Source organism: Rana temporaria, chromosome 10, assembly GCF_905171775.1.
Source record: "Rana temporaria chromosome 10, aRanTem1.1, whole genome shotgun sequence".
Classification (NCBI taxonomy): Eukaryota; Metazoa; Chordata; class Amphibia; order Anura; family Ranidae; genus Rana; species Rana temporaria.
The window spans coordinates 10,995,920-11,020,133 of NC_053498.1; the positions used below are offsets into that span (position 1 = coordinate 10,995,920).

At 43.9% G+C, this 24,214-nt stretch overlaps 1 protein-coding gene across 5 annotated transcripts in view; it reads left to right on the forward strand.

The window, feature by feature from the left end:
- The window catches only part of MAG (myelin associated glycoprotein), a 105,221-nt gene extending 82,744 nt beyond the window's left edge, over positions 1 to 22,477 (forward strand). For 4 of the 5 annotated variants that reach the window (XM_040327203.1, XM_040327205.1, XM_040327202.1 and 1 more), the window contains 4 exons: positions 1,703 to 1,990; positions 5,579 to 5,675; positions 14,469 to 14,565; positions 21,727 to 22,477. In XM_040327203.1, coding sequence (XP_040183137.1) covers positions 1,703 to 1,990; positions 5,579 to 5,675; positions 14,469 to 14,565; positions 21,727 to 21,891 — 647 coding nt within the window. In that variant the 3' untranslated portion in view covers positions 21,892 to 22,477. Of the gene's footprint in view, positions 1 to 1,702; positions 1,991 to 5,578; positions 5,676 to 14,468; positions 14,566 to 16,938; positions 16,980 to 21,726 lie in introns of all 5 variants that reach the window. The other variant, XM_040327206.1, reaches the window with a different exon arrangement.
- The last annotated feature ends 1,737 nt before the right edge of the window (positions 22,478 to 24,214 follow it).

Here is a 24,214-nt window from a genome sequence, read left to right on the forward strand (position 1 = left end):
CCATGCAAAGTATGGACGTCGGAACAAGCGTATCTTTTTACGTCGTTTGCGTAAGCTGTACGCGAATAGGGCTGTGCGTAAGTTACGTTCACGTCGTAGGCAGTGTTCGAAGTATCTTAGGCATTCTATCCGACGCATGCGCACTGGGATACGTCAACGGACGGCGCATGCGCCGTTCGTTGCAAAACGTCATTTACGTGGGGTCATGCTTTATTTACATAAAACACGCCCACCTCTTCACAATTTGAATTAGGCGTGCTTACGCCGGCACATTTACGCTATGCCGCCGTAACTTAGGACGCAAGTGCTTTGTGAATACAGCACTTGCCTCTCTAAGTTGCGGCGGCGTAGCGTAAATACGATACGCTACGCCCGCCCACACTTACGCCGCCCTACGTGAATCTAGGCCAAAAGATATAAGAGATAAGATAAGATTTAAGATATAAGATAAGATATAAGATAAGATATAAGATATAAGATATAAGATATACGATAAGATATACAATAAGATATACGATAAGATAAGATATAGGATATAAGATAAGATATAAGATAAGATATGCGATAAGATAAGATATAAGATATAAGATAAGATATACGATAAGATATAAGATAATATATACGATAAGATAAGATATAAGATATAAGATAAGATATAAGATAAGATATAAGATATACGATAAGATAAGATATAAGGTAAGATATAAGGTATAAGATAAGATATAAGATAAGATATACGATAAGATAAGATATAAGATAAGATATACGATAAGATATAAGATAAGATATAAGATAAGATATACGATAAGATAAGATATAAGATATAAGATAAGATATAAGATAAGATATACGATAAGATATAAGATATAAGATAAGATATACGATAAGATATAAGATATAAGATAAGATATAAGATAAGATATACGATAAGATATAAGATATAAGATAAGATATAAGATAAGATATACGATAAGATATAAGATATAAGATAAGATATAAGATATAATATAAGACAAGATATAAGATAAGATATAAGATAAGATATACGATAAGATATAAGATATAAGATAAGATATAAGATATAATATAAGACAAGATGTAAGATAAGATATACGATAAGATATACGATAAGATAAGATATAAGATATACGATAAGATATACGATAAGATATACGATAAGATATACGATAAGATAAGATATAAGGTAAGATAAGATATACGATAAGATATACGATAAGATAAGATATAAGATATAAGATAAGATATATGATAAGATATACGATAAGATAAGATATAAGATAAGATATAAGATATAAGATAAGATATAAGATAAGATATAAGATAAGATATACAATAAGATATACGATAAGATATACGATAAGATATAAGATATAAGATAAGATATAAGATAAGATATAAGATAAGATATACGATAAGATAAGATATAAGGTAAGATATAAGATAAGATAATATATAAGGTATAAGAGATAAGATACTTTATTGCCATAGTACATAGGACTGGTCATGTGATGATACCAGCACACTCCCACTTAGCACTCACTTTAGCATTGGCCTTGCTTTTGTCATTATCTACAGATCAGAAGCAGGTAAAACATTTTTTACAATGTAAATAATCCACCCAGAGAGGATTCCTTCTTAACAAATCTGAAGTTGTGAATGGAACTGTTTTTATTTTCCGCAGTTTCGCCGATAGTTTTATCCGAATCTAAGTGCACGGTGACGAAGGACAGCGTTCAGTGCATGTGCACGGTCAAGTCCAACCCCGACCCGTACATCATGTTCGAGATCCCCGAAAAGAACTTTACGGTGAGCGAGCTGAACGCGGAGTTCGTCCACTCCCAGAGGAACGGCTACACGGTGAGCAGCATCCTGACGCTGCAGAAGGAGACGGAGCTTCCCAAAGTCGTCCTGTGTTCTGCAAGCAATCTGTACGGCAAGAAGATCCACGAGCTCGGCTTCCAGGACACCGGTAAGTGGCGGCAGTGCTGGTAAATCTAGGGAGTCGCTGATTTTTCATTTCCCTGAATAGGGATGAGGGAGGGATCATTGGCGACCCCCTTTCCTCCTAATGTTTTTGCTTGACTCTCATGGCTATTAACTTGCCTCATCAGTTCCCATCAGTGCTGCCTCACGAGTGCACATCAGTGGAGCCTCATCAGTGCAGCCTCACCAGTGCCTATCAGTGCTGCCTCATCAGTGCCCATCAGTGCAGCCTTATCAGTGCCCATCAGTGGAGCCTCATCATGCCTATCAGTGCTGCCACATCAGTGGAGCCTCACCAGTGCCCATCAGTGGAGTCTCACCAGTGCCCATCAGTGGAGTCTCACCAGTGCCCATCAGTGGAGTCTCACCAGTGCCCATCAGTGGAGTCTCACCAGTGCCCATCAGTGGAGCCACACCAGTGCCCATCAGTGCGGCCTCACCAGCGCCCATGTAGGAATGTATTGTCAGTTCCATCTAGTGGCAAGATGCAGTATAGCTTTCTTAAAATACCCCCAGCAAAAAGATATATATACTGCATTTTGGCCACTAGATGGAGCCGGCGACACAGGGGGCCGGATTCAGATAGGTGAGCGGATGTCTAGATCCCCGTAATCTGATTTACGTTACGCCGCCGCAAGTTTTTGAGGCAAGTGCTTTATTCAGAAAGCACTTGCCTGTAAAGTTGCGGCGGCGTAGCGTAAATCCCCCGGCCGAATTAAAATTCGGCCGTCCCCTCGCCGAACGAACTGCGCATGCGCAGTCCGCAAAATTTCCCAGCGTGCATTGCTCCAAATGACGTCGCAAGGACGTCATTGGTTTTGACATTAACGTAAATTACGTCCGGCCGTATTCGCGAACGACTTACGCAAACGACGTAAAAATTTCAAAACTCGGCACGGGAACGACGTCCATACTTAACATAGGATACGCCGCACATACCCCTCATATAGCAGGGGTAACTTTCCGCCGGAAAAAGCCGAACGCAAACAACGTAAAAAAAAAAGGCGCCGGGCGGTCGTTCGTTTCTGAATCGGCGTAACTCCTCATTTGCATATTCGAAGCGTAAAAGATACGGAAGCGCCACCTAGCGGCCGGCCTGGAATTGAAGGCCTAAGATCCGACGGTGTAAGACAGTTACATCTGTCGGATCTTAGGGATATCAATGCGTAACTGATTCTCTGAATCAGGCGCATAGATACGACGGCCGGCCTTAGAGATACGACGGCGTATCAGGAGATACGCCGTTGTATCTCCTATCTGAATCTGGCCCAGGGACTTTAATATTAAGTATTACAAAAATTACACTGACGCTTTGTCCAGCCTGCATGAATGCTTTTAACATTCATACAATTAATATTTTATAAATATATACCCCATAGTGAGGGGAAACCTTTCTAGGCAGCAATATAATATTGAACCCTTCTTTGCGCTATCCAAAGTTAAGGATTACAGGGGAACCTTGGTTTACGAGTAACGTGGTTAACGAGCAATTTTAAATAACGAGCAACTTTTAAAAAAAGATTCTGACTCGGAATTCAAGCTAATGGGGCGTGCAGTACCGCATTTGGCCAAAGGGAGGTGGGGGCGCCGGAGCCGAGCAGAGCCGTTTGGAAATACTTGAAAAAACTCTGAAATACTCCGTTCCCGAGCCTTGCCGGGTTTTCTGAGTTCAGCAGAGCTGTCCCCGAGCCTTTCCGAGTATATCTGAGGCTCTCCGGTGCCCTCAGACCACATGCGGTATTGCATGCCATAGAAGTCAGTGGGGAATGAATTATCTTTGTTTCCATTGACTTCTATGGGGAAACTCGCTTTGATATGCGAGTGCTTTGGATTAAGAGCATTCTCCTGGAACAAATTATTCTCGTAATCCGAGGTTCCACTGTATGTGAATGGCTGGCAGCCTTAGGCCTGGGGGGCAAGTCCAGTCAAGTGGCCCGTAGAGCGTGGAAAAGTGATGGATCGAGGAAAACAGTCTAAGATTTTACATGATCACAAGAGTCCGCACAGAGGCCCCCCTTACATCAGAGTCCGCACAGTGGCCCCCCTTACATCAGAGTCCGCACAGTGGCCCCCCTTACATCAGAGTCCGCACAGAGGCCCCCCTTACATCAGAGTCCGCACAGAGGCCCCCCTTATATCAAAGTCCACACAGTGGCCCCCCTTACATCAGAGTCCGCACAGAGGCCCCCCTTACATCAGAGTCCGCACAGAGGCCCCCCTTATATCAGAGTCCACACAGGGGCCCCCCTTACATCAGAGTCCGCACAGAGGCCCCCCTTACATCAGAGTCCGCACAGTGGCCCCCCTTACATCAGAGTCCGCACAGTGGCCCCCCTTACATCAGAGTCCGCACAGTGGCCCCCCTTACATCAGAGTCCGCACAGTGGCCCCCCTTACATCAGAGTCCGCACAGTGGCCCCCCTTACATCAGAGTCCGCACAGAGGCCCCCTTTACATCAGAGTCCGCACAGAGGCCCCCCTTACATCAGAGTCCACACAGAGGCCCCCCTTACATCAGAGTCCACACAGAGGCCCCCCTTACATCAGAGTCCACCAGTGGGAGATGAGCAGCGGCCGTGAACTGTGTTAACAGAGCTCCAGCAGGCATATTCCTGCTCTGCAAAAACAGCATTCGGTAGTGGCGGCTGGTGGCTGTGCCTGGTGTCACCAGCCTGGGGGGAGATTCCCACCCTGCCCCCCCTGCCAGCCCTCCCCTGATGTGAATGAATATTCGCTTTAATCCAGTGCCGATCCTGACCTCCCTGGGGCCCTAAGCAAAATGACGTGTCACATTAAAGTTGAGAAGCAAGGGGGGGGGGGTGTTCTGCTGTCAGAAATGACATCTTACATTAAAGTGAGAAGCGGGGGGGGGGGGGTGCTGACTTCTTACCTCTTCTCCCATGCAGCCAGTGAGTTGAGAAGCGGGGTGAGGGCCGAGAATGACTTCTCACCAGGTTGGGCCTCTAGTAATTTGGGCCATCTTAATAGCATCATTGTCCCCTGGGAAAAGTAATGCTCTGGGGCCCCTACAATGACAGTGCAGGTAAACAGACATCAAGTAAGTAGGAGGCAGACTGCCTCCCCTGTGTATCTATCACTCTCAGTGCCATCATGGGGCCCCCAATTTAGGGGCACTGTGGGCTCAAGGACCAGCTGCTTTGGGGAAAGAGCAGGGGCCCCCCATGCAGCTGGGGCCCATGGGCAGTGCCCATGTGTGCCCTCTCATTAAGACAGCCCCCTGGGCCCTCCTCAGCTTTGCGGGGCCCTAAGCGGCTTGCATAGTGAGCCTATAGGACGGATCGGCCCTGCTTTAATCTCACTGCTGCCTGGTGATTTCTCTACACGTGCGTTTATAAAATCAATCCAAATAGAGACTGCAATGTACAGTAACCCATAGCAAACCATCATACTTCATACTTCCTTTTATTTGCCATCTGTAAGCTGAAACCTGATTGGCTGTTGGCCGAGCTTCTCCACCGCGCATTTCACAGCCAATCTTTTGAGCTCCGCCCCCCCCCCCCCCCCCAGCCGACCTCTCATACATCTGCTTTGTGGCTTGTATTCCCTCTTGCAGACAGCATGCTCTGGGCGAAGATCGGTCCCGTGGGAGCCGTGGTGGTTTTCGTCATCCTCGTCGCGGTCGGTGGCTACATGATTAAAACCAGAGAAAAGTAAGGAAAGTTTTTCGGGCTTTTGGATTGAATGATGAAATCTAAAAGTGAGCGGGATCCACAAACATCCCCCGACCTAACCGGTGCCAGATATCGGGGCCAAGCCATCTGATTCGACGAACAAAACCAAGTGTTATCATCCCTCTGTAAATACGTCCTGTTCATGGTAGACTTGGGATACTCCGGACTGCCCACTCAGACAATGTATATCTAAAGTTGAAGCTATCCTTTTGTATCTCAGGAGATCTTATATAACGAAATCCTTCACTCTGTACATAGGGTTACGATTTTATTTAATTTTATTTAATTTTTTTTTTGCCTAATACATGTGACATACGTTATTACTTTGCATGACCACCCCCCCCCCCATGAGATTCCATTAAACATTCAATAAAATCTTTATTAAATTCTTTATGTCTCATTTATGTGTTTTTAATTTCTATATTTTCTGCACCCCCCTATCTCAGTTTAGTCTCCCTTCCATCTTATGGGGCTTTTCAATTGTTTGGTGAAGTGAGTGACTTCAAAGCTAAGTTAACTAAATTAAAATGGTTGGATATCTTCCTTACCCATTCTGAAGAATCGGTTAGAGTTGACGTAGCGATTCGCCCAGTGAAAGTGCATGTAGATTCGTTCTGTGCGTGAAAATATGATTAGGCTATTTCCTGTGCTGGTTGAATGTTTTACATTTATTTAAAATGGAAAAAAAATCAAGCATTGGCCACTAGATGGCGCTAAGTATCATAGAAATTTCCTGTGCTGGTCAAGTGTTTTTTTTCATTTATTTAAAATGGAAAATACTACATTTGGCCAGTAGATGGCGTCAAGTATAATAGGCAATCCTTAGAATACTTAGCGCCATCTAGTGGCCAATTGTAGTATTTTTTTGTTTTAAATAATTAACGAACAAATGTACATGTACAATGCAGATTTATTTTCTTTTTTTTTCTTTTTATAAATACACCCTTTTATAAATCCATCTTTTTGGCATTCCTTCTACCAAACCAAGCTAAGGTAAGAGTCACCCAACTGAAGTTCCTTCCCATCTGATCATTAATACAACAAGGACAACCATCCTGGTACAGCCCCAATATGGAGTTGTATCTCTTGCTAAATTGGGTGTCCCAAATTGGAAGAAAAAGTGTGGGATTAAAGAAGGAACCTCCATCTTTTTGGCATTCCTTCTGCCAAACCAGGCTAAGGGAAGAGTCACCCAACTATGTAAAATCCTATTTGGCGCCCCAACGTGGGGCTAGTTTCGTATGCCAATATAAACTTCAATAAAAAAGATTTTGCAAAAGAAATAAAAAATCCTATTTGGCTTTAGGGAAAAAGGGGAGATAATTGATTGGAAAAAAAAGTGTTGTGAAATCCTGCGATATCTGTCCATCTAATGTAATTGTTGATTATTTCCATTTAAATAGAAATAATCAACAATTACATACTTAGATGGACAGATATCGCAGGATTTCACAACACTTTTTTTTCCAATCAATTATCTCCCCTTTTTCCCTAAAGCCAAATAGGATTTTTTTATTTATTTTTTCAAAATCTTTTTTATTGAAGTTTATATTGGCATACGAAACTATCCCACGCAGGGGCGCCAAATAGGATTTTACATAGTTGGGTGACTCTTACCTTAGCCTTGTTTGGCAAAAAGATGGAGGTTCCTTCTTTATTCCCCCACTTCTTCTGCCAATTTGGGACACCCAATTTAGCAAGAGCTACAACTCCATATTGGGGCTGTACCAGGATGGTTGTTCTTGTTGTATTAATGATCAGACGGGAAGGAACTTCAAATTGCAGTTTATTAAACTGGTGCATAGTTAGACTCAATGGCCCAGATTCTCAAACAATTACGTTGCTCCTGGGCAGCGTAACGTATGTGCTTTACGTTACACCGCCGCAGGTTTACAGCGTTAGTGCCTGATTCTCAGAACACTTACCTGTAAACTTGCGGCGGTTTAATCGTAAAAGCGCTCGGCGCAAGCCCGCCCAATTCAAATGGGGAGGGCACCATTTAAATTAGGCGCGCTCCCGCGCCGAGCGTACTGCGCATGCTCCGTCGGGTAAATTACCCGACGTGCATTGCGCTAAATGACGTCGCCCCGACGTCATTTGCTTAGACGTTTACGTAAATGGCGTCCAGCGCCATTCACGGACGTCTCATTTTTTTTCAATTCGACGCGGGAACGACGGCCATACTTAACATTGGTTGCCCCTCCTAATAGCAGGGGCAACCTTGCGCGTCGCGTACGCTACGGAAACGACGTAAATTCTCAGCGTCGACCGCGCGTATGTTCGGGAATCTCGCGTAATTACCTCATTTGCATAGACGACGAGGAAAACGACGATGCGACACCTAGCGGCGGGAAAAAAAATTGCTTTTAAGATCTGACAGCGTAAGAGCCTTACGCCTGTCAGATCTAATGGGTATCTATGCGTAACTGATTCTAGGAATCAGTCGCATAGATACCCGGGGCCAGATTTGGATTTACGACGGCGCAAATGGTGTTGCGCCGTCGTAACGCCATTGAGAATCTGGGCCAATAATGCAAAACAAGGTCAGAATGGCAAAAAGCATGCATACATTGTAGAATAATGAAAGCTGCACAAACACGGACACTGCAAAGCAATATTTCGGCGACTCAATCGGGGTAACATGGCATAGTCTATATAAGTCTGTATAACAACAAAGGCCCAGATTCTCGTAGATGGGCGTAAAACTGCGGCGGCGTAACGTATGTCATTTACGTTACGCCACCGCAAGTTTTACAGGAAAGTGCTTTATTCACAAAGCACTTGCCTGTAAAGTTGCGGCGGCGTAGCGTGAATCACCCGGCGCAAGCCCACCTAATTTAAATTAGGCGGGTAGGGGGCGTATAGCATTTAAATTAAGCGCGTTCCCGCGCCGAACGTAATGCGCATGCGCCGTCCCTAAAATTTCCCGACGTGCATTGCACTAAATGACGTTGCAAGGACGTCATTCGTTTCGACGTGAAGCGCCCAGCCCCATTCACGGACGACTTACGCAAACGACGTAAATTTTAAAATTTCGACGCGGGAACGACGGCCATACTTAACATTGGTTGCCCCTCCTATAGCAGGGGCAACTTTACGCGCCGCAAATCTAACGTAAACGTCGTAACTTCACTGCGTCGACCGCGCGTACGTTCGGGAATTCGCGTATTTTGCTAATTTGCATACTCGACGGGGAAAACGTCGGAGGCGACACCTAGCGGCAAAAAAAAAAAATTGCATTTAAGATCCGACAGCGTAAGAGCCTTACGCCTGTCGGATCTAATGGATATCTATGCGTAACTGATTCTAAGAATCAGTCGCAAAGATACGACGGCCCAGATTAGGACTTACGACGGCGTACATTGCGTTGCGCCGTCGTAAGCCCTTTGAGAATCGGGGCCAAAAAGTCTAGTTAAGAATCATTACTCCAGTAAAACTACTGAGCCCTTGCACTTATCCTCATATATAACGTCCCTCTCAGTGGAGTCCAGGGTAGCTCTGGTAACACAGGCAAACAGCTGGAGGGATCCCGAGCCCGAGGACCCCACTGGAACTAGAGTACACTGGAAAGCAATCAGGGAACAGTAGCTGGGTCCTCCATAGAAGCTGCATGCTATTAGCCTCCTACCTGCACACCGATTCTGACAGTGGTGGGCCTCTCACCTGGCTGCAGATCACCTGCCAAAGTTCCTTCTGCCTCATGAGGTGTGGACTCTCTAAAATGCTTAGGAAGGGAAGTAGAAGAACTTATTCTAATGGGCATAGACTTTGGCATTAGGGTGTGCACCCCAAAGCTCAAACACACTCTACCGATCACTCAAGATGTTCATTTAGAAAGGGAAGGGGTCAGTAAATGGCATATTTACTGGCCCCTCCCCCCACTCATCCTAAAACATCCACAGCAACAACCGGTGGGAGAGGGGGGAAGTCGGCAGTGCTGTGGAGGGAAGGAGAGGGAGCCAGGTCAGTTGGGGGAATCTGTTTTGCATAGGGCGATTAGGGTGTGCCTGGGCACACCTGGCACACCCTGTGCGCACGCCTATGCTAACGGGGCATGTCCAGGAACCCAGGGAGGCGTAGGAAAAGATTTAAAAGAGCTCCAGGGTTCCTTTTGTTTTTCATGGGGCAAAACGCACAGCAAGCAATAATGATACAGCCCATTATCATTACTACTTGCTGGTTTTGGACCATGAAACACTGCCATTCTGTAATATAAAATCAACACTTTTAATCCCCCTGAGGAAGCGGTCAGCAGTATGCCGAAACGCGTTGGTCTTTAACGTAGACGGAAATGGGCGATACTAATAGAAATCGGAAAAGAAAGGCTAGGAAAGAAATAAGGGAGCTGAGAGATGGAATCTGAACGGAAAGATTAGACAAGATCTGGGAGAGATAGAAATAATTTCTATTATAGAGACCCCAATATGGAGTTGTAATGTTACCGCCTTCTAAACTATGATAGGGGTGCAGAAAATATATAAAGCAAAAAGACTTCAAAAAAGTTAAAAAGGAGTTTCTTCAATCCATCTCTCATTGGGGAGGATAATAATGTACACTGTGTGTCACAATTATAATACAAAATATTAAAAAGAGCCAAAAGTAAACTCCAAACAGATATATAAAAAATAGAAACGGAAGCCCAAGTTGGGGTTCACCTCCCCCCCACTATCCCCCCCTAAAAGTACACTCAGTGGCCCGGATTCAAAGAGATTTGCGCATTATTTACGGAGGCGCAGGGCAACGATTTTGCCCTGCGCCCCCGCAAATTTGCTCTGCTGCCCTTGATTCACGGAGCAGAAGCTCCGTGAATTGCGCGGGCACGCCGGCAAAATTGCCCGGCGCTAGAGCACGCAATTTAAATGATCCCGTAGGGGGCGGGAAACATTTAAATTAGGCGCGCTCCCGCGCCGAGCGTAGAGCGCATGCTCCGTCGGGAAACTTTCCCGACGTGCATTGCGCGGGCACGCCGGCAAAATTACCCGGCGCTAGAGCACGCAATTTAAATGATCCCGTAGGGGGCGGGAAACATTTAAATTAGGCGCGCTCCCGCGCCGAGCGTAGAGCGCATGCTCCGTCGGGAAACTTTCCCGACGTGCATTGCGGCAAATGACGTCGCAAGGACGTCATTTGCTTCCAAGTGAACGTGAATGGCGTCCAGCGCCATTCACGAATCACTTACGCAAACGACGTGAAATTCAAATTTCGCGACGCGGGAACGACGGGTATACTTTAGCATTGGCTGCCCCTACTGTTAGAAGGGGCAGCCTTACGCTAAACACGCCGCACGGAAACGACGTAACTTGCGTACGCAGGACTCGCGCAACATTGTGAATCGGTGTTAGTATGCAATTTGCATACTATACGCTGATCACAATGGGAGCGCCCCCTAGCGGTCATCGCAAGAATGCAGCCTAAAATCTGCGTGGCATAAGAGCCTTATGCCACGCAGATTTTAGGCTGCAGTCGGCGTTACGATGTTCCTGAATCAGGAGAATTCGTAACGCCGGAGCAAGTAAGCAATTGCGCTGTGTAACCTATGGTTAGACAGGCGCAATTGCTTCTTGAATCTGGGCCAGTAGTAATTATTTTTTTGTTTTTGGAAATCTTTAGGACAGCCACTTGATTCCATCGGATCCATCACTGTGCACCATAACATTGAGTGCAGGGTGCCTTGGGGTCACCACTCTCAGGGGGAGGGGCCATGTTGCCCTGCACTCAGTCTTATGGTAACATGAGACTAGGGGGGGGGGGTTCTATTTATTTAAAAAAATCACTGTGCAAATGTGGCAAACATTCTCACAGCAGCGGCAACAACAAACAATAAAATGCTGCCTATGTTTTGCCTATTTTGAATATTTTTTATGACCCACAGCACCATCTAGTGGCCATAATGCTGTGTGTATCCTAAAAATACCTCAATTAGGAAAAATACCACATTACGGCCATTAGATGGCGATGGCGATCCTAGAAATTTGATCTTATTAGGCAAAGTATGGCTTTTTTTCTTGTTGCGCCTGTCAAAGTGACATTTTTATAACTAGATCTCCTAGTTATTCATACCAGAGCAATGTGGACCTCCTGTGGCAACAAGAGAACAGTGGTAGTGTTGTCACGGGGACAGGAAGTGAGTCAGGAAGAGACAGGAAGTGCTAATGTATTTAGAAAGCCAGTACCTGAACACTGACTACATCTGATAGGGTGTGCCGATGGGGCCACCCACGTCTTAATTCTTGGCCGACTCAGCAGAAATCGGCTGAAATTTATACTACGGATAGCTTAAGGCAGGGGTCTCAAACTGGCGGCCCTCCAGCTGTTGTAAAACTACAAGTCCCACGAGGCATTGCAAGGCTGACCGTTACAAGCATGACTCCCACAGGCAGAGGCATGATGGGACTTGTAGTTTTGCAACAGCTGGAGACCCTTGGGATTTTCAAAATTTGGCTTATTTCCTGTATGGTAGCAGATGAAAGTAACGTGTATGCCGATTGGTGATTTGCCTTTACTTCATGCTACAGCATGGCAATGCTTCTACTTGGACAGGAACATTGATGTGCGCAGCCTATTGCATTAGGGTGTGCGCCCCAGTACACAAACACACATGCGTAGAGCACTGGGCGGTGTCAGTAGTTTTTTATTAAATTTTTTAATTGTTTTAATTATTTACAATTTTATTTTATTTTATTATTTTTTACAATATTATTTTTTATAATTTTTTTACAATATTTTTTTATTATTTTTTTTTATTATTTTTTACAATATTATTTTTTATTTTTTAGGATCCCTGCTATGGGGCTTTGGTGAAATATCAAGGGTCTAAATGGACCCCTGATGTTTCACTTTTGAGACAGAGAAAGAAACTAAGGACAGAGTCCCCCAGTCAATATTATTTTTTTATTATTTTTTACAATAATATTTTTTTAAATTATTTTTAGGATCCCTGCTATGGGGCTTTGGTGAAATATCAAGGGTCTAAACGGACCCCTGATGTCTCAATTTTGAGACAGAGAAAGAAACTGAGGACAGAGATTCCCCCAGTCAATATTATTTTTTTTATTATTTTTTTACAATATTATATTTTATTACTTTTTTTTAAAAAACATTTTTTTAGGAGCCCTGCTATGGGGCTTTGGTGAAATATCAAGGGTCTAAACGGACCCCTGATGTCTCACTTTTGAGACAGAGAAAGAAACTAAGGACAGAGATTCCCCCAGTCAATATTATTTTTTTATTATTTTTTACTATATTATTTTTTATCACTTTTTTATTTATTTTTAGGAGCCCTGCTATGGGGCTTTGGTGAAATATCAAGGGTCTAAACGGACCCCTGATGTCTCAATTGTGAGACAGAGAAAGTAACTAAGAACAGAGATTCCCCCAGTCAATATTATTTTTTTTATTATTTTTTACTATATTATTTTTTTATTATTTTTTACTATATTATTTGTTATCACTTTTTTTCTTTTATTTTTTTAGGATCCCTGCTATGGGGCTTTGGTGAAATATCAAGGGTCTAAACGGACCCCTGATGTCTTACTTTTGAGACAGAGAAAGAAACTAAGGACAGAGATTCCCCCAGTCAATATTATTTTTTTATTATTTTTTACTATATTATTTTTTATCACTTTTTTATTTATTTTTTAGGAGCCCTGATATGGGGCTTTGGTGAAATATCAAGGGTCTAAACGGACCCCTGATGTCTCACTTTTGAGACAGAGAAAGAAACTAAGGACAGAGATTCCCCCAGTCAATATTATTTTTTTTATAATTTTTTACTATATTATTTTTTATCACTTTTTTATTTATTTTTTAGGAGCCCTGATATGGGGCTTTGGTGAAATATCAAGGGTCTAAATGGACCCCTGATGTCTCAATTTTGAGACAGAGAAAGAAACTGAGGACAGAGATTCCCCCAGTCAATATTATTTTTTTATTATTTTTTACTATATTATTTTTTATCACTTTTCTTATCACTTTTTTAGGAGCCCTGCTATGGGGCTTTGGTGAAATATCAAGGGTCTAAACGGACCCCTGATGTCTCAATTTTGAGACAGAGAAAGAAACTGAGGACAGAGATTCCCCCAGTCAATATAATTTTTTAAATTATTTTTTAAAATATTATTTTTTTTGACTTTTTTTTTTTAGGAGCCCTGCTATGGTGCTTTGGTGAAATATCAACGGTCTAAACAGACCCCTGATGTCTCATTTTTAAGCCCAAGAAAGAAACTGAGGACAGAGATTCCCCAGTCCCTTTCTCTGCAGCCTATAGTAAACATAGTTCATATGCTTCAGTTAAGAACGAAAAAGACAGGAGCGACCAGTAGAGATCACTCACTGTGTTCATTCAGAAAAATTCAGGTTAATGAAATATTTACCAGCCCCTTCCTTGCTCCTGAAAGGAGAGGTGGGAAGCTGGCATCACTACAGGGGGGGAGACAGGAAGCAAGGTGTTATCAGCCCCTCATGGGGTGATTAGGGCGTGCCTGGGCACATCCGGCATACCCTGTGCACATGCCTATGGACAGGAAATAACAGGAAAAAAAAAAAGACAAAGTGCAGAGTTGCAGAGCATTATGGGAAGATAATATCAAGACAAATTCAGGTATTTATGCTAGCTGTATGTTTTTTTTATCCTTTGCTGCTTTTTTATAAGCCCCAAGGTTTTGCATATCAAACAATTATTCTAAAACTGTACAGCTGGACTGTAAACACGCCGCACGTTATATGATAACTGATCATTTATAGATTTTTCTTTATTTTTTTTTTTTGGTGTAGAAAGCCCATGACAGAAAGTTCTAGTTTCATCCAGACAGAGACTTCGCCGTCGTACAGCGGAGACGCATCGAAGACGAAACCTTTAGGAAAAATCGAGGTAATAATATTATTGTTCTTTTTTGTCTTTTAAGGTGTTTTTGAATCCATCTGTTGTTTTAGTTTTAATATCATGTTTTTATTAGGTTATTTATTTATTAAAGTTCTTTATTTTTATTAATGTGTTCGGCTCCCTAGAGGGCAAAGTACATCGAGGGGCAGATCCACAAAGGTAGTACGCCGGCGTATCTCTTGATACGCCGCGTAATTTCAAACTTTGCGCGTCGTATCTTTGTTTTGTATCTTCAAAACAAGATACGACGGCATCTGGGATCGATCCGACAGGCGTACGTCTTAGTACGCCGTCGGATCTAAGCTGCAATTTTTCGGCGGCCGCTAGGTGGCGTTTCCGTCGAAATCCACGTCAAGTATGCAAATTAGCTAGTTACGGCAATCCACGAACGTACGTCCGTCCGGCGCATTTTTTTTACGTTGTTTGTGTTCGGCTTTTTCCGGCGTATAGTTAAAGCTACTGTTCTGAGGCGTACTCAATGTTAAGTATGGCCGTCGTTCCCACGTACAATTTTGAATTTTTTTACGTCGTTTGCGAATAGGAATTTGCGTAGAATGACGTCACCGTCGTAAGCATTGGCTGGTTCCGGTTTAATTTCTAGCATGCGCACTGGGATACCCCCAGGGACGGCGCATGCGCAGTTAAAAAAAAACGTTGTTTACGACGGGTCACAGCGTATTTACATAAAACACGCCCCCATCATAGAGATTTGAATGGCGCGCCATTACGCCGCCAAAGAGACACTACGCCGCCGTAACTTACGGCGCGGATTCTTTGTGGATTTGAAAAAAAAAAAGTAAGTTACGGCGGCGTAGTGTATCTTAGATACGCTACGCCCGGCCGATAAATGCGCCGCTGTACGAGGATCTGCCCCCTGGTATTTGTCCCGTCTTCCTAGGTGCTGTCTGAGTCCAGCTGTGAGGTCACATAGGGCGCCCCACTCCTTGCTAACTGCGTTGTCGGGCGGCCATGGAGGGAGGAGGGGTGCTCTGTCCAATCTCACAGCTAGCCTAAAGGCCCGTACACACGATCGGATATTCCGACAACAATTGTGTGACGGACGTGTTTCGTCAGATAATCCGTCCGTATGCTCCATCGGACAATTGTTGTCAGAATTTCCGACAACAAATGTTGGGTGTGCATGCTCTCAAATTGTCCAACAACAAATGTGTTTCCGTAAAATCCAAAGTACAAACACCGATGATAACCATAAGACAACAGTAGCAGAAGTTGCCCAAAGGGTGGCGCCGAAAGAGCAGACAAACCACGTCGTTTCGTGAATGTTGGCTGAAAAAGTTCTGCCGTCTGTATGCAGAACAAGTTCACGGCCAACGCCTTTCAGACAAAAATGTGTCTGATGGAAGTCCGATCGTGTGTACGAGGCTTTAGACAGCACCTAGGAAGATGAAATCAAGGCTGCCGATAGGGGGGGGGGGGAGGTACCACTGGGCCTCCTGTAGGGGGCCCGGGCACAAAGAGGGGCCCAGACAGCAAGGGGATGAGGGCGGTGGAACGGGAAGACAATTCCGTCTTCCGTCTCTGCTCCGACAGCAGAGGGAAGCTGTCGACACTGTGGGGTGACAAGGGGGGGGGGCCGGGCACACAAGGGGGAATCAGACGTGGGCAGCCCAGGGAGGGGGATCGGTGCAGCTGGACAGGCGGACACATTCAGAATGATGCACTGTGTCTGTGTCTCTCCCTCCAGCAGCTGAAAGCCGGTTTCTCCTCCTTCCCCCTGGCTTTCAGCTGCTGAAGGGAGAGACACAGACACAGTGCATCATTCTGAATGTGTCCGCCTGTCCTGCTGCACTGATCCCCCTCCCTGGGCTGCCCACATCTAATTCCCCGCTGTGTGCCCAGGCCCCTCCTAACCCCCCCCCGCAGTGCATGCTACAGGCGCACAGGTGGATGGAGAGTGGGGGAAGGGGTCGATAAATACTGTACAGTGCCTTGCAAAAGTATTCACCCCCCTTGGCTTTTTACCCATTTTGTTACATTACAGACTTTAGCTCAATGTTTTTTTTTTTATCTGAATTATATGTGATGGATCAGAAGTCTAATGCCTTGTACACACGATCGAAATTTCCGATGAAAAAAGTCAGACTGAATTTTTTCATTGGATATTCCGACCGTGTGTGGGCCCCATCAGACTTTTTTCTGTCGGAGTTTAGAAATGGAATATTATTTTTATTTTTTACATTTTACTTGCACAGGACGGCAGACCTTATTTTTTTTAACACTTCTCATGTAGATTTCATAAGTCATCATATGCCATGAATTAATATTCCAAGTCATCATGTACAATCTGCTAATGATTCCAGACATCATCACCTGCCATTTACTAATCCTTCTCTTTAATAGTCAGGGGAGATCAGCTCGCTGGAAGTAAAATGACACAACAGGTAAGTGCCCGACGTGTCTGTGTGATGTCATAATCATAACAACCAATCAGATTTACTCCCTAACCTGCAATGGAAAACACAAATGACAGCCTGAATTTAAAGTGGAGGTTCACCCAAAAAAATCAATTTTTAACATTAGATTGAGGCTAAGTACGGGAAGCAGAATCGGGTGTTTTTTTTTAAATGAATGCAGTACTTACCGTTTTAGAGATCGATGTTCTCCCGCCGCTTCCAGGTATGGGCTGCGGGACTGGGCGTTCCTATTTGATTGACAGCCTTCCGACGGTCGCATACAGAGCGTCACGAGTTCCCGAAAGTAGCCGAACGTCGGTGCGCAGGCGCCGTATAGAGCCGCGCCGACGTTCAACTTCTCTCAGCAACTGGTGACGCGCTGTATGCGACCGTCGGAAGGCTGTCAATCAAATAGGAACGCCCAGTCCCGAAGATCATACCCGGAAGCCACGGAGAACATCGATCTCTAAAACGGTAAGTACTGCATTCATTTAAAAAAAAACACCCGATTCTGCTTAGTAAAATTAGCCTCAATCTAATGTTGAAAAAAAAAATTCAGGTGAACTCCCGCTTTAAGTAACTCTTATCATCAGTCCTATTTTCTTATTGGTGCTCGAGATGTTTGTGAACTCACGTGCAGAGAAGCCTGAATATATATATATAAGATATAAGGAGATGTAAAGCGCCTACATATAGCCAAATTATTATTATTTTTTTTTAAGTTTGTTAAGATTAATTAGTGTCACATTACAAGGAATTATTACTAGAGAAAAAAAGTATAATAGTGTTATAATTGTCCCTTTTGAAATATCAGTAAAATGATCATTCTCGTAGAAAGCATTGAAAAGTTATTTCCAAACAAAAAGAAGGCTTTTTCAAAATAAGTTTGAATATTAGGGGTTAGAAAAATAGAAACACAAAAGCAAATAATAATAAAAAAAAATCATCCCAAAAAAATAGTTAAGGGGAGATGGGGAAGAGGGAGTTAATTATGTGTGGTATGTCCGCTGGTTAGTCATTCTCTGTCCCTATACCGAATGGTCCCCGGACAAAAACCTCTAGGGAATGCCAATAAAGATCTGACAAGGGGTTTATCCCTTCCCTAGTCTGCCCTGAACTAAAAAATAAAAAATAGTCTATAGATGCACTCATAGGGCCAGATTCTCAAAGGGCTTACGACGGCGCAAGGCCATTTGCGCCGTCGTAAGTCCTAATCTGGCCCGGCATATCTATGCGACTGATTTTTAGAATCAGTTACCCATAGATATCCATTAGATCTGACAGGCGTAAGGCTCTTACGCTGTCAGATCTTAGATGCAATTTTTTTATCCCGCCGCTAGGTGTCGCCAACGTCGTTTTCCCCGTCGTCTATGCAAATTAGCTATTTACGCGAGATTCCCGAACGTACGCGCGGTCGACGCAGTGAATTTACGACGTTTCTGTAGCATTTGCGACGCGTAAAGTTGCCCCTGCTATATGAGGGGCAACCAAGGTTAAGTATGGCCGTCGTTCCCGCGGCGAAATTTTAAAATGTACGTCGTTTGCGTAAGTCGTCCGTGAATGGCGCTGGACGCCATTTACGTTAACGTCGAAACCAATGACGTCCTTGCGACATCATTTAGCGCAATGATCGTCGGGAAATTATAAGGACGGCGAATGCGCAGTACGATCGGCGCGGGAACGCGCCTAATTTAAATGATCCACGCCCCCTACCTGGATCATTTGAATTAGGCGGGCTTGCGCCGGAGGATTTACGCTACGCCGCCGCAACTTTACAGGCAAGTGCTTTGTGAATCAAGCACTTGCCCGTAAAACTTGTGGCCGCGTAGCGTAAACGAGATACGTTACGCCCGCATAGTTTTACGCCAGGATACGAGAATCTGGCCCATAACATTCATAAACGTGACCCAGATCTATTCTAGTCGCTTTAAATTCCAGGCCTTAGAAAAGTCTAAGTCTGACACCACACTTTATGACGCCGCAGCTTGATGTTTCCTCAGCCCCCATCTTCTGTATCATCTTCCCAGTGCTGTTTAGAAAGGAATCCGGAGTTCCTCCAAGTTTTGTAAAGGAGATATCACCGCTTCACCCGCACTCTTACCCAACCGCTCACAGTGTTCCCTCTTTAGTCTGACTCTGTGTGTCACTCGTCATTCTGGTCCAAATCTAAATTTTTGTGGTCTTTTCAGACTTTGAATTAATGACTCGTTGTCTCTCTCTGTGGTGCAGTCATCTTCCATGTATGTTTTTGGTATTGTATAACTGCTGAGGAGCCAAAGTGCAAATACATGACATAAGCCACACATCAAACATTTACATAAATAAAGGAGGACAGGTATTCAGGAGTGGAATGAGGAAGAGCAAACACTTGCTGAATTAATCTAATGTATGTTTACTGAGCAGGTAGTTGAAAGCAAAGCTACAATTTTTTTTAAATAGAACGTGGCGGTTACACTGAGGTACAACTGACAACAATTGCAAATGGTAAGAATTTACATCTTGATAGATAGTTCAGAAACGTTCTCAATGCAGAGCACAGCAATTGTCCATACTGGCTCCACCAGTCTACTTGGCCTGGTTATTCTACAGCAGCCTTCATTTACCAAGGTCTTGTAGAGCCCTAGGGTTTCTCCAGAGGTTACTAAGGGGTTTATTGGGCAATAACAATTTTGTTCTTCTCATATATGTAGCCACTGATCCCCAATGATCTTTTTAGCTATTTGTAAGGGGAGCATTCATCCCACTGACCTCCAATGTAAGGGTCGTTTTTCCTACTGACCGCCAATGTAAGGGACATTCTTCTCATTGACTATTAATGTAAAGAGCATTCTTCCCACTGATAACCAATGTAAGGAGCATTCCTTCTACTGGACACCAATGTAAGGAGATATATTCCTACTGGCCACCAATGTAAGGAGCATTCTTCTCATTAACTATCAATGTTAAGAGCATTCTTCCCACTGATCACCAATGTAAGGAGCATTCCTTCTACTGGACACCAATGTAAGGAGATATCTTCCACTGGCCACCAATGTAAGGAGCATTCTTCTCACTGGCCACCAATTCAAGGAGAATTCTTCCCACTAACCACCAATGTAAGGAGCATTCCTTCTACTGGCCACCAATGTAAGGAGATATCTTCCTACTGGCCACCAATGTAAGGAGCGTTTTTCTCACTGACCACCAATTCAAGGAGCATTCTTCCCACTGACCACTAAAGTAAGGAGATATATTCCTAATAGCCACCAATGTAAGGGACATTATTCCTATTGACCACCAAAAAAAGGAGCATTCTTCCTACTGACCACAAAAGTAAGGACATATCTTCCTACTGGCCACCAATGTAAGGAGAATTCTTCCCACTGACCATCAATTTAAGGGGGCAGTCTTTCCAGCGATTACCAATTTAAGGGGCATTTTCTTGTTGGCCACCAATGTAAGGGGCATTATTCCAACTGACCAACAATATAAAGGGCATTCTTACCATTGACCACCAATGTAAGGGGTAGTCTTCTCACTGACCACTAAAGTAAGGAGATATCTTCCTAATGGCCACCAATCTAAGGAACATTCTTCCCACCGATCACTAAAGTAAGGAGATATCTTCCTACTGGCCCCCAATGTAAGGAGCGTTTTTTTGCCTGACCACCAACAAAAGAGTCATTCTTCCCACTGACCACCAATTTAAGGGCCAGTCTTTCCAGTGATTACCAATTTAAGGGGCATTATTCCCACTGACCACCAATATAAGGAATGTTGTTCTCACTGACCACCAATGTAAGGAGCATACTTCCCATTGACCACCAATCAAAGGGGCATTCTTCCCACTAAACACTAAAGTAAGGAGATATCTTCCTACTGGCGACCAAGGCGCATTCTGACCACCAATGTAAGGAGCATTCTTACCATTGACCACCAATGTAAGGAGCTTTATTCCCACTTACCTCAAATGTAAGGAACATTCTTCCTACTGACAAGCAATGAAAGGACATACAAGGAGAATTCTTCTCACTGACCATCAATGTAAGGGGCAGTCTTTCCAGTGATTACCAATTTTAGGAGCATTTTTCTCTTCTCATTGGCCACCAATGTAAGGGACATTCTTCCCACTAACCACTAATGTAAGGAACATTCTTCCCACTGATCACTAAAGTAAGAAGATATGTATCTACTGGCCACCAATGTAGGGAGCATTTTTCCCACTGATAACCAATGTAAGGGGCATTAATCCCACTGACCACCAATGTAAGGAACATTCTTCCCATTGACCACCAATATAAGGAGCATTTTTCGCATTGGCCACCAATGTAAGGAGCATTCTTCCTACTGACCACCAATGTAAGGAGCATTCTTCTCTGCTGGCCACCAATGTAAGGAGTGTTCTTTTCACTGACCACCAATAAAAGGGTCATTCTTCTCACTGACCACCAATAAAAGGGTAATTCTTCCCACTGACCACCAATCTAAGGGCCAGTCTTTCCAGTGATTACCAATTTAAGGGTCATTATTCCCACTGACCACCAATATAAGGAACGTTCTTCCCACTAACCACTAAAGTAAGGAGATATTTTCCTAATGGCCACCAATGTGTCAGAAAAATCAAAGCTACAGCTCAATCAGCCAAAACCTTCTATTACCTCTCTTGACACCAAAAGAACCAACAACACCAAAATAAAAAAAATAAATAAACAACTTTTGTTTTGATCTTAACCTTTTTTTTTGTTTTTGTCCCCAGAATCGGTTCCTCAGCATTTCAGAAAGGATCCTACTGAGCAAGAGGCATCAACCCAAACCCATGGACTCTGAGTACGCCAACATTGACTTTTCAAAGAGGAATGTTAAGGACATTTACACCTCCCCCGAGGAGCTGACGGAATACGCCGAGATCCGGGTGAAATGACGGGCGCTTATCTAACAGCACAAAACACAACTCTCACCCTTCCCCCCCGAACACTGAGAAACCTCAAGAGCCTGGATTGATTAATGAGTCGCAAAGCATGTATTGTGGGCAATTCCAAGGATAATGGAACAGTGTGTGAGAATCTGGTTAAAATTAATAATTTGGTAAACAATTAAAAAAAGCCTTTATGACATCATACTGAAAAATAAATGGAAGTATCCTCATCATGTCAATTGCACCTATTATTAGCAAATGGCATTGCGGATTCTTACCTACTTCTGTTCTGTAGATACTGAGATAGTCAACACCAGTGCATGCTCAAGTGCATTTATTTTTCATACCGGTCTCTAATATTCGGCTGGATTGGCTCTTTGACTCGTCAAGAGCTGCCAGGTAATGGCTGTGTTAGAGGATGTCCCACGTGTATATCCCCCTACTACCCACAATCCTTTGTGCTGTTAGATAAGAATGAACAGTAGCTCGCTGTGGCCACACTGTGCCATCTCTTGCATTGACTTGCTGGATAAAATAACTTATAGGCTGATAATGAAGCTGCAAATGACCTATTCTCTTTTTTTTTTTTTATCAATAACTGAATTCCTTAGATAAGTCAATTGACTCCCCCTAGAGGGGAACTACGCCCTACAATCCAATGTATTGCAGGAGATTTCAATAAAGCTAATAATAATAAAACTCCAGCCTTTTCTGTAGCCTTTGGGGGGATTTTTCCGTACTTCCTGTGTGGCCACCTAGACAGGAAGTGAGCAAAATCTCTCCAATGGAGCTCACAGAGGTTAATAAAACTTTGGCTTTAATTTTTTTTAGTTCTTAGGTTTGCTTTTGACTAATGTGATAAAGGGTGAGAATCTCTATCAGGTTTCTATTACTTTCTATGACTCCATAATGGAAATCTCCTCAGTTCCTGTTTGGTTACCAGAACAGGAAGTGAAATTTGAATCCCCCAAAAGGGAAACAGAGGACAATTAGCACCTGGCAAATATTGTAACCCTTCCCCACTATAAAAAAACAGCTATGTTTTAGTTTGCAGTTGGGCTTTAAGGGGTCAGACCACCTATAAATGGTATTTTAGATATAAAATACCTGCTGGCTCCTTGGAGTCTCCAGAGGTGAGACAGGGCCGCCATCAGGGGGGTACAGGTAGTACACCTGTAAGGGACCCGGATAGCATTCCCCCTTTTTTTTCTTATTAATATTATCACTTTGTGACACTCCCCCCCGCTTCTCAACTTGCATCATCCCCCCGCTTCTCAATTTGCGGCGGCAGCACCCCCCCCCGGTTCTCTGCTCCTGGGGGCCCATGCCTGAAGCTGTGTACGGGCCCCAAAATTCCTGATGGCGACCCTGTGGTGAGATCTGCCTGATATAAGCTATATGGCTAAAGGTTTGTGGACACCTGACCATTACATCTAATGAGCTTGTTGGATATCCTATTTCAAAATCATGGGCATTAATAGAGCAGCTCCTCCTCCAATGGTGGCTGTAATGTTCTAAACTCTTTTCCCATAAGATTATTGTGGGCGTCTGGGGGAATCTGTGCCCATTCAGGCAAAAGAGCATTTGTGAGGTCAGGTTCTGATGTTTGATAAAAAGTCCGGCCTTGCAATTTGTGCTCCACTTCATCCCAAAGGTATTCAGTAGGCTTTGTGAAGAATGCTCAAGTTCCTCCACACCAAACTTACCAAGCCTTGTCTTTATGGAGCTGTCTTTGTACACGTGGACACAGTCATGCTCAAACAGAATAGGCCTTCCCCGAACTCCTTTCATAAGGTTGGAAGACCACCAGTGTCTTTGTAGGTGCTTGTAAGAACAGTACCCATCCCTGGAAACACCTGAACCCAAACATTTGGACGGGTGTCCTCATGCCCTTGGTCTTACAGTGTAGTTCCTGGTTCTGTTTCTTTGGATGTTCCCACTCACCACTCCACTTGTCTCCTTCTCCATCATATAAGGAAAGGTGATATCCAACCTGGAGATCGGGAAGTCTCAGTAACAGCCATGGAAGACGTTCAAGACTTATAACTCAAGGGCACCATTGTCTTTGTGGGTGCTATTATGAACAGTAACTATCCCTGGAAATACCAAACTTACCAAGCCTTGTCTTTATGGAGCTGCCTTTGCACACGTGGACACAGTCATGCTCGAACAGAATAGGCCTTCTCCAAACTCCTTCCATAATATTGGAAGACCACCAGTGTCTTTGTAGGTGCTTGTAAGAACAGTACCCATCCCTGGAAACACCTGAACCCAAACATTTGGACGGGTGTCCTCATGCCCTTGGCCTTACAGTGTAGTTCCTGGTTCT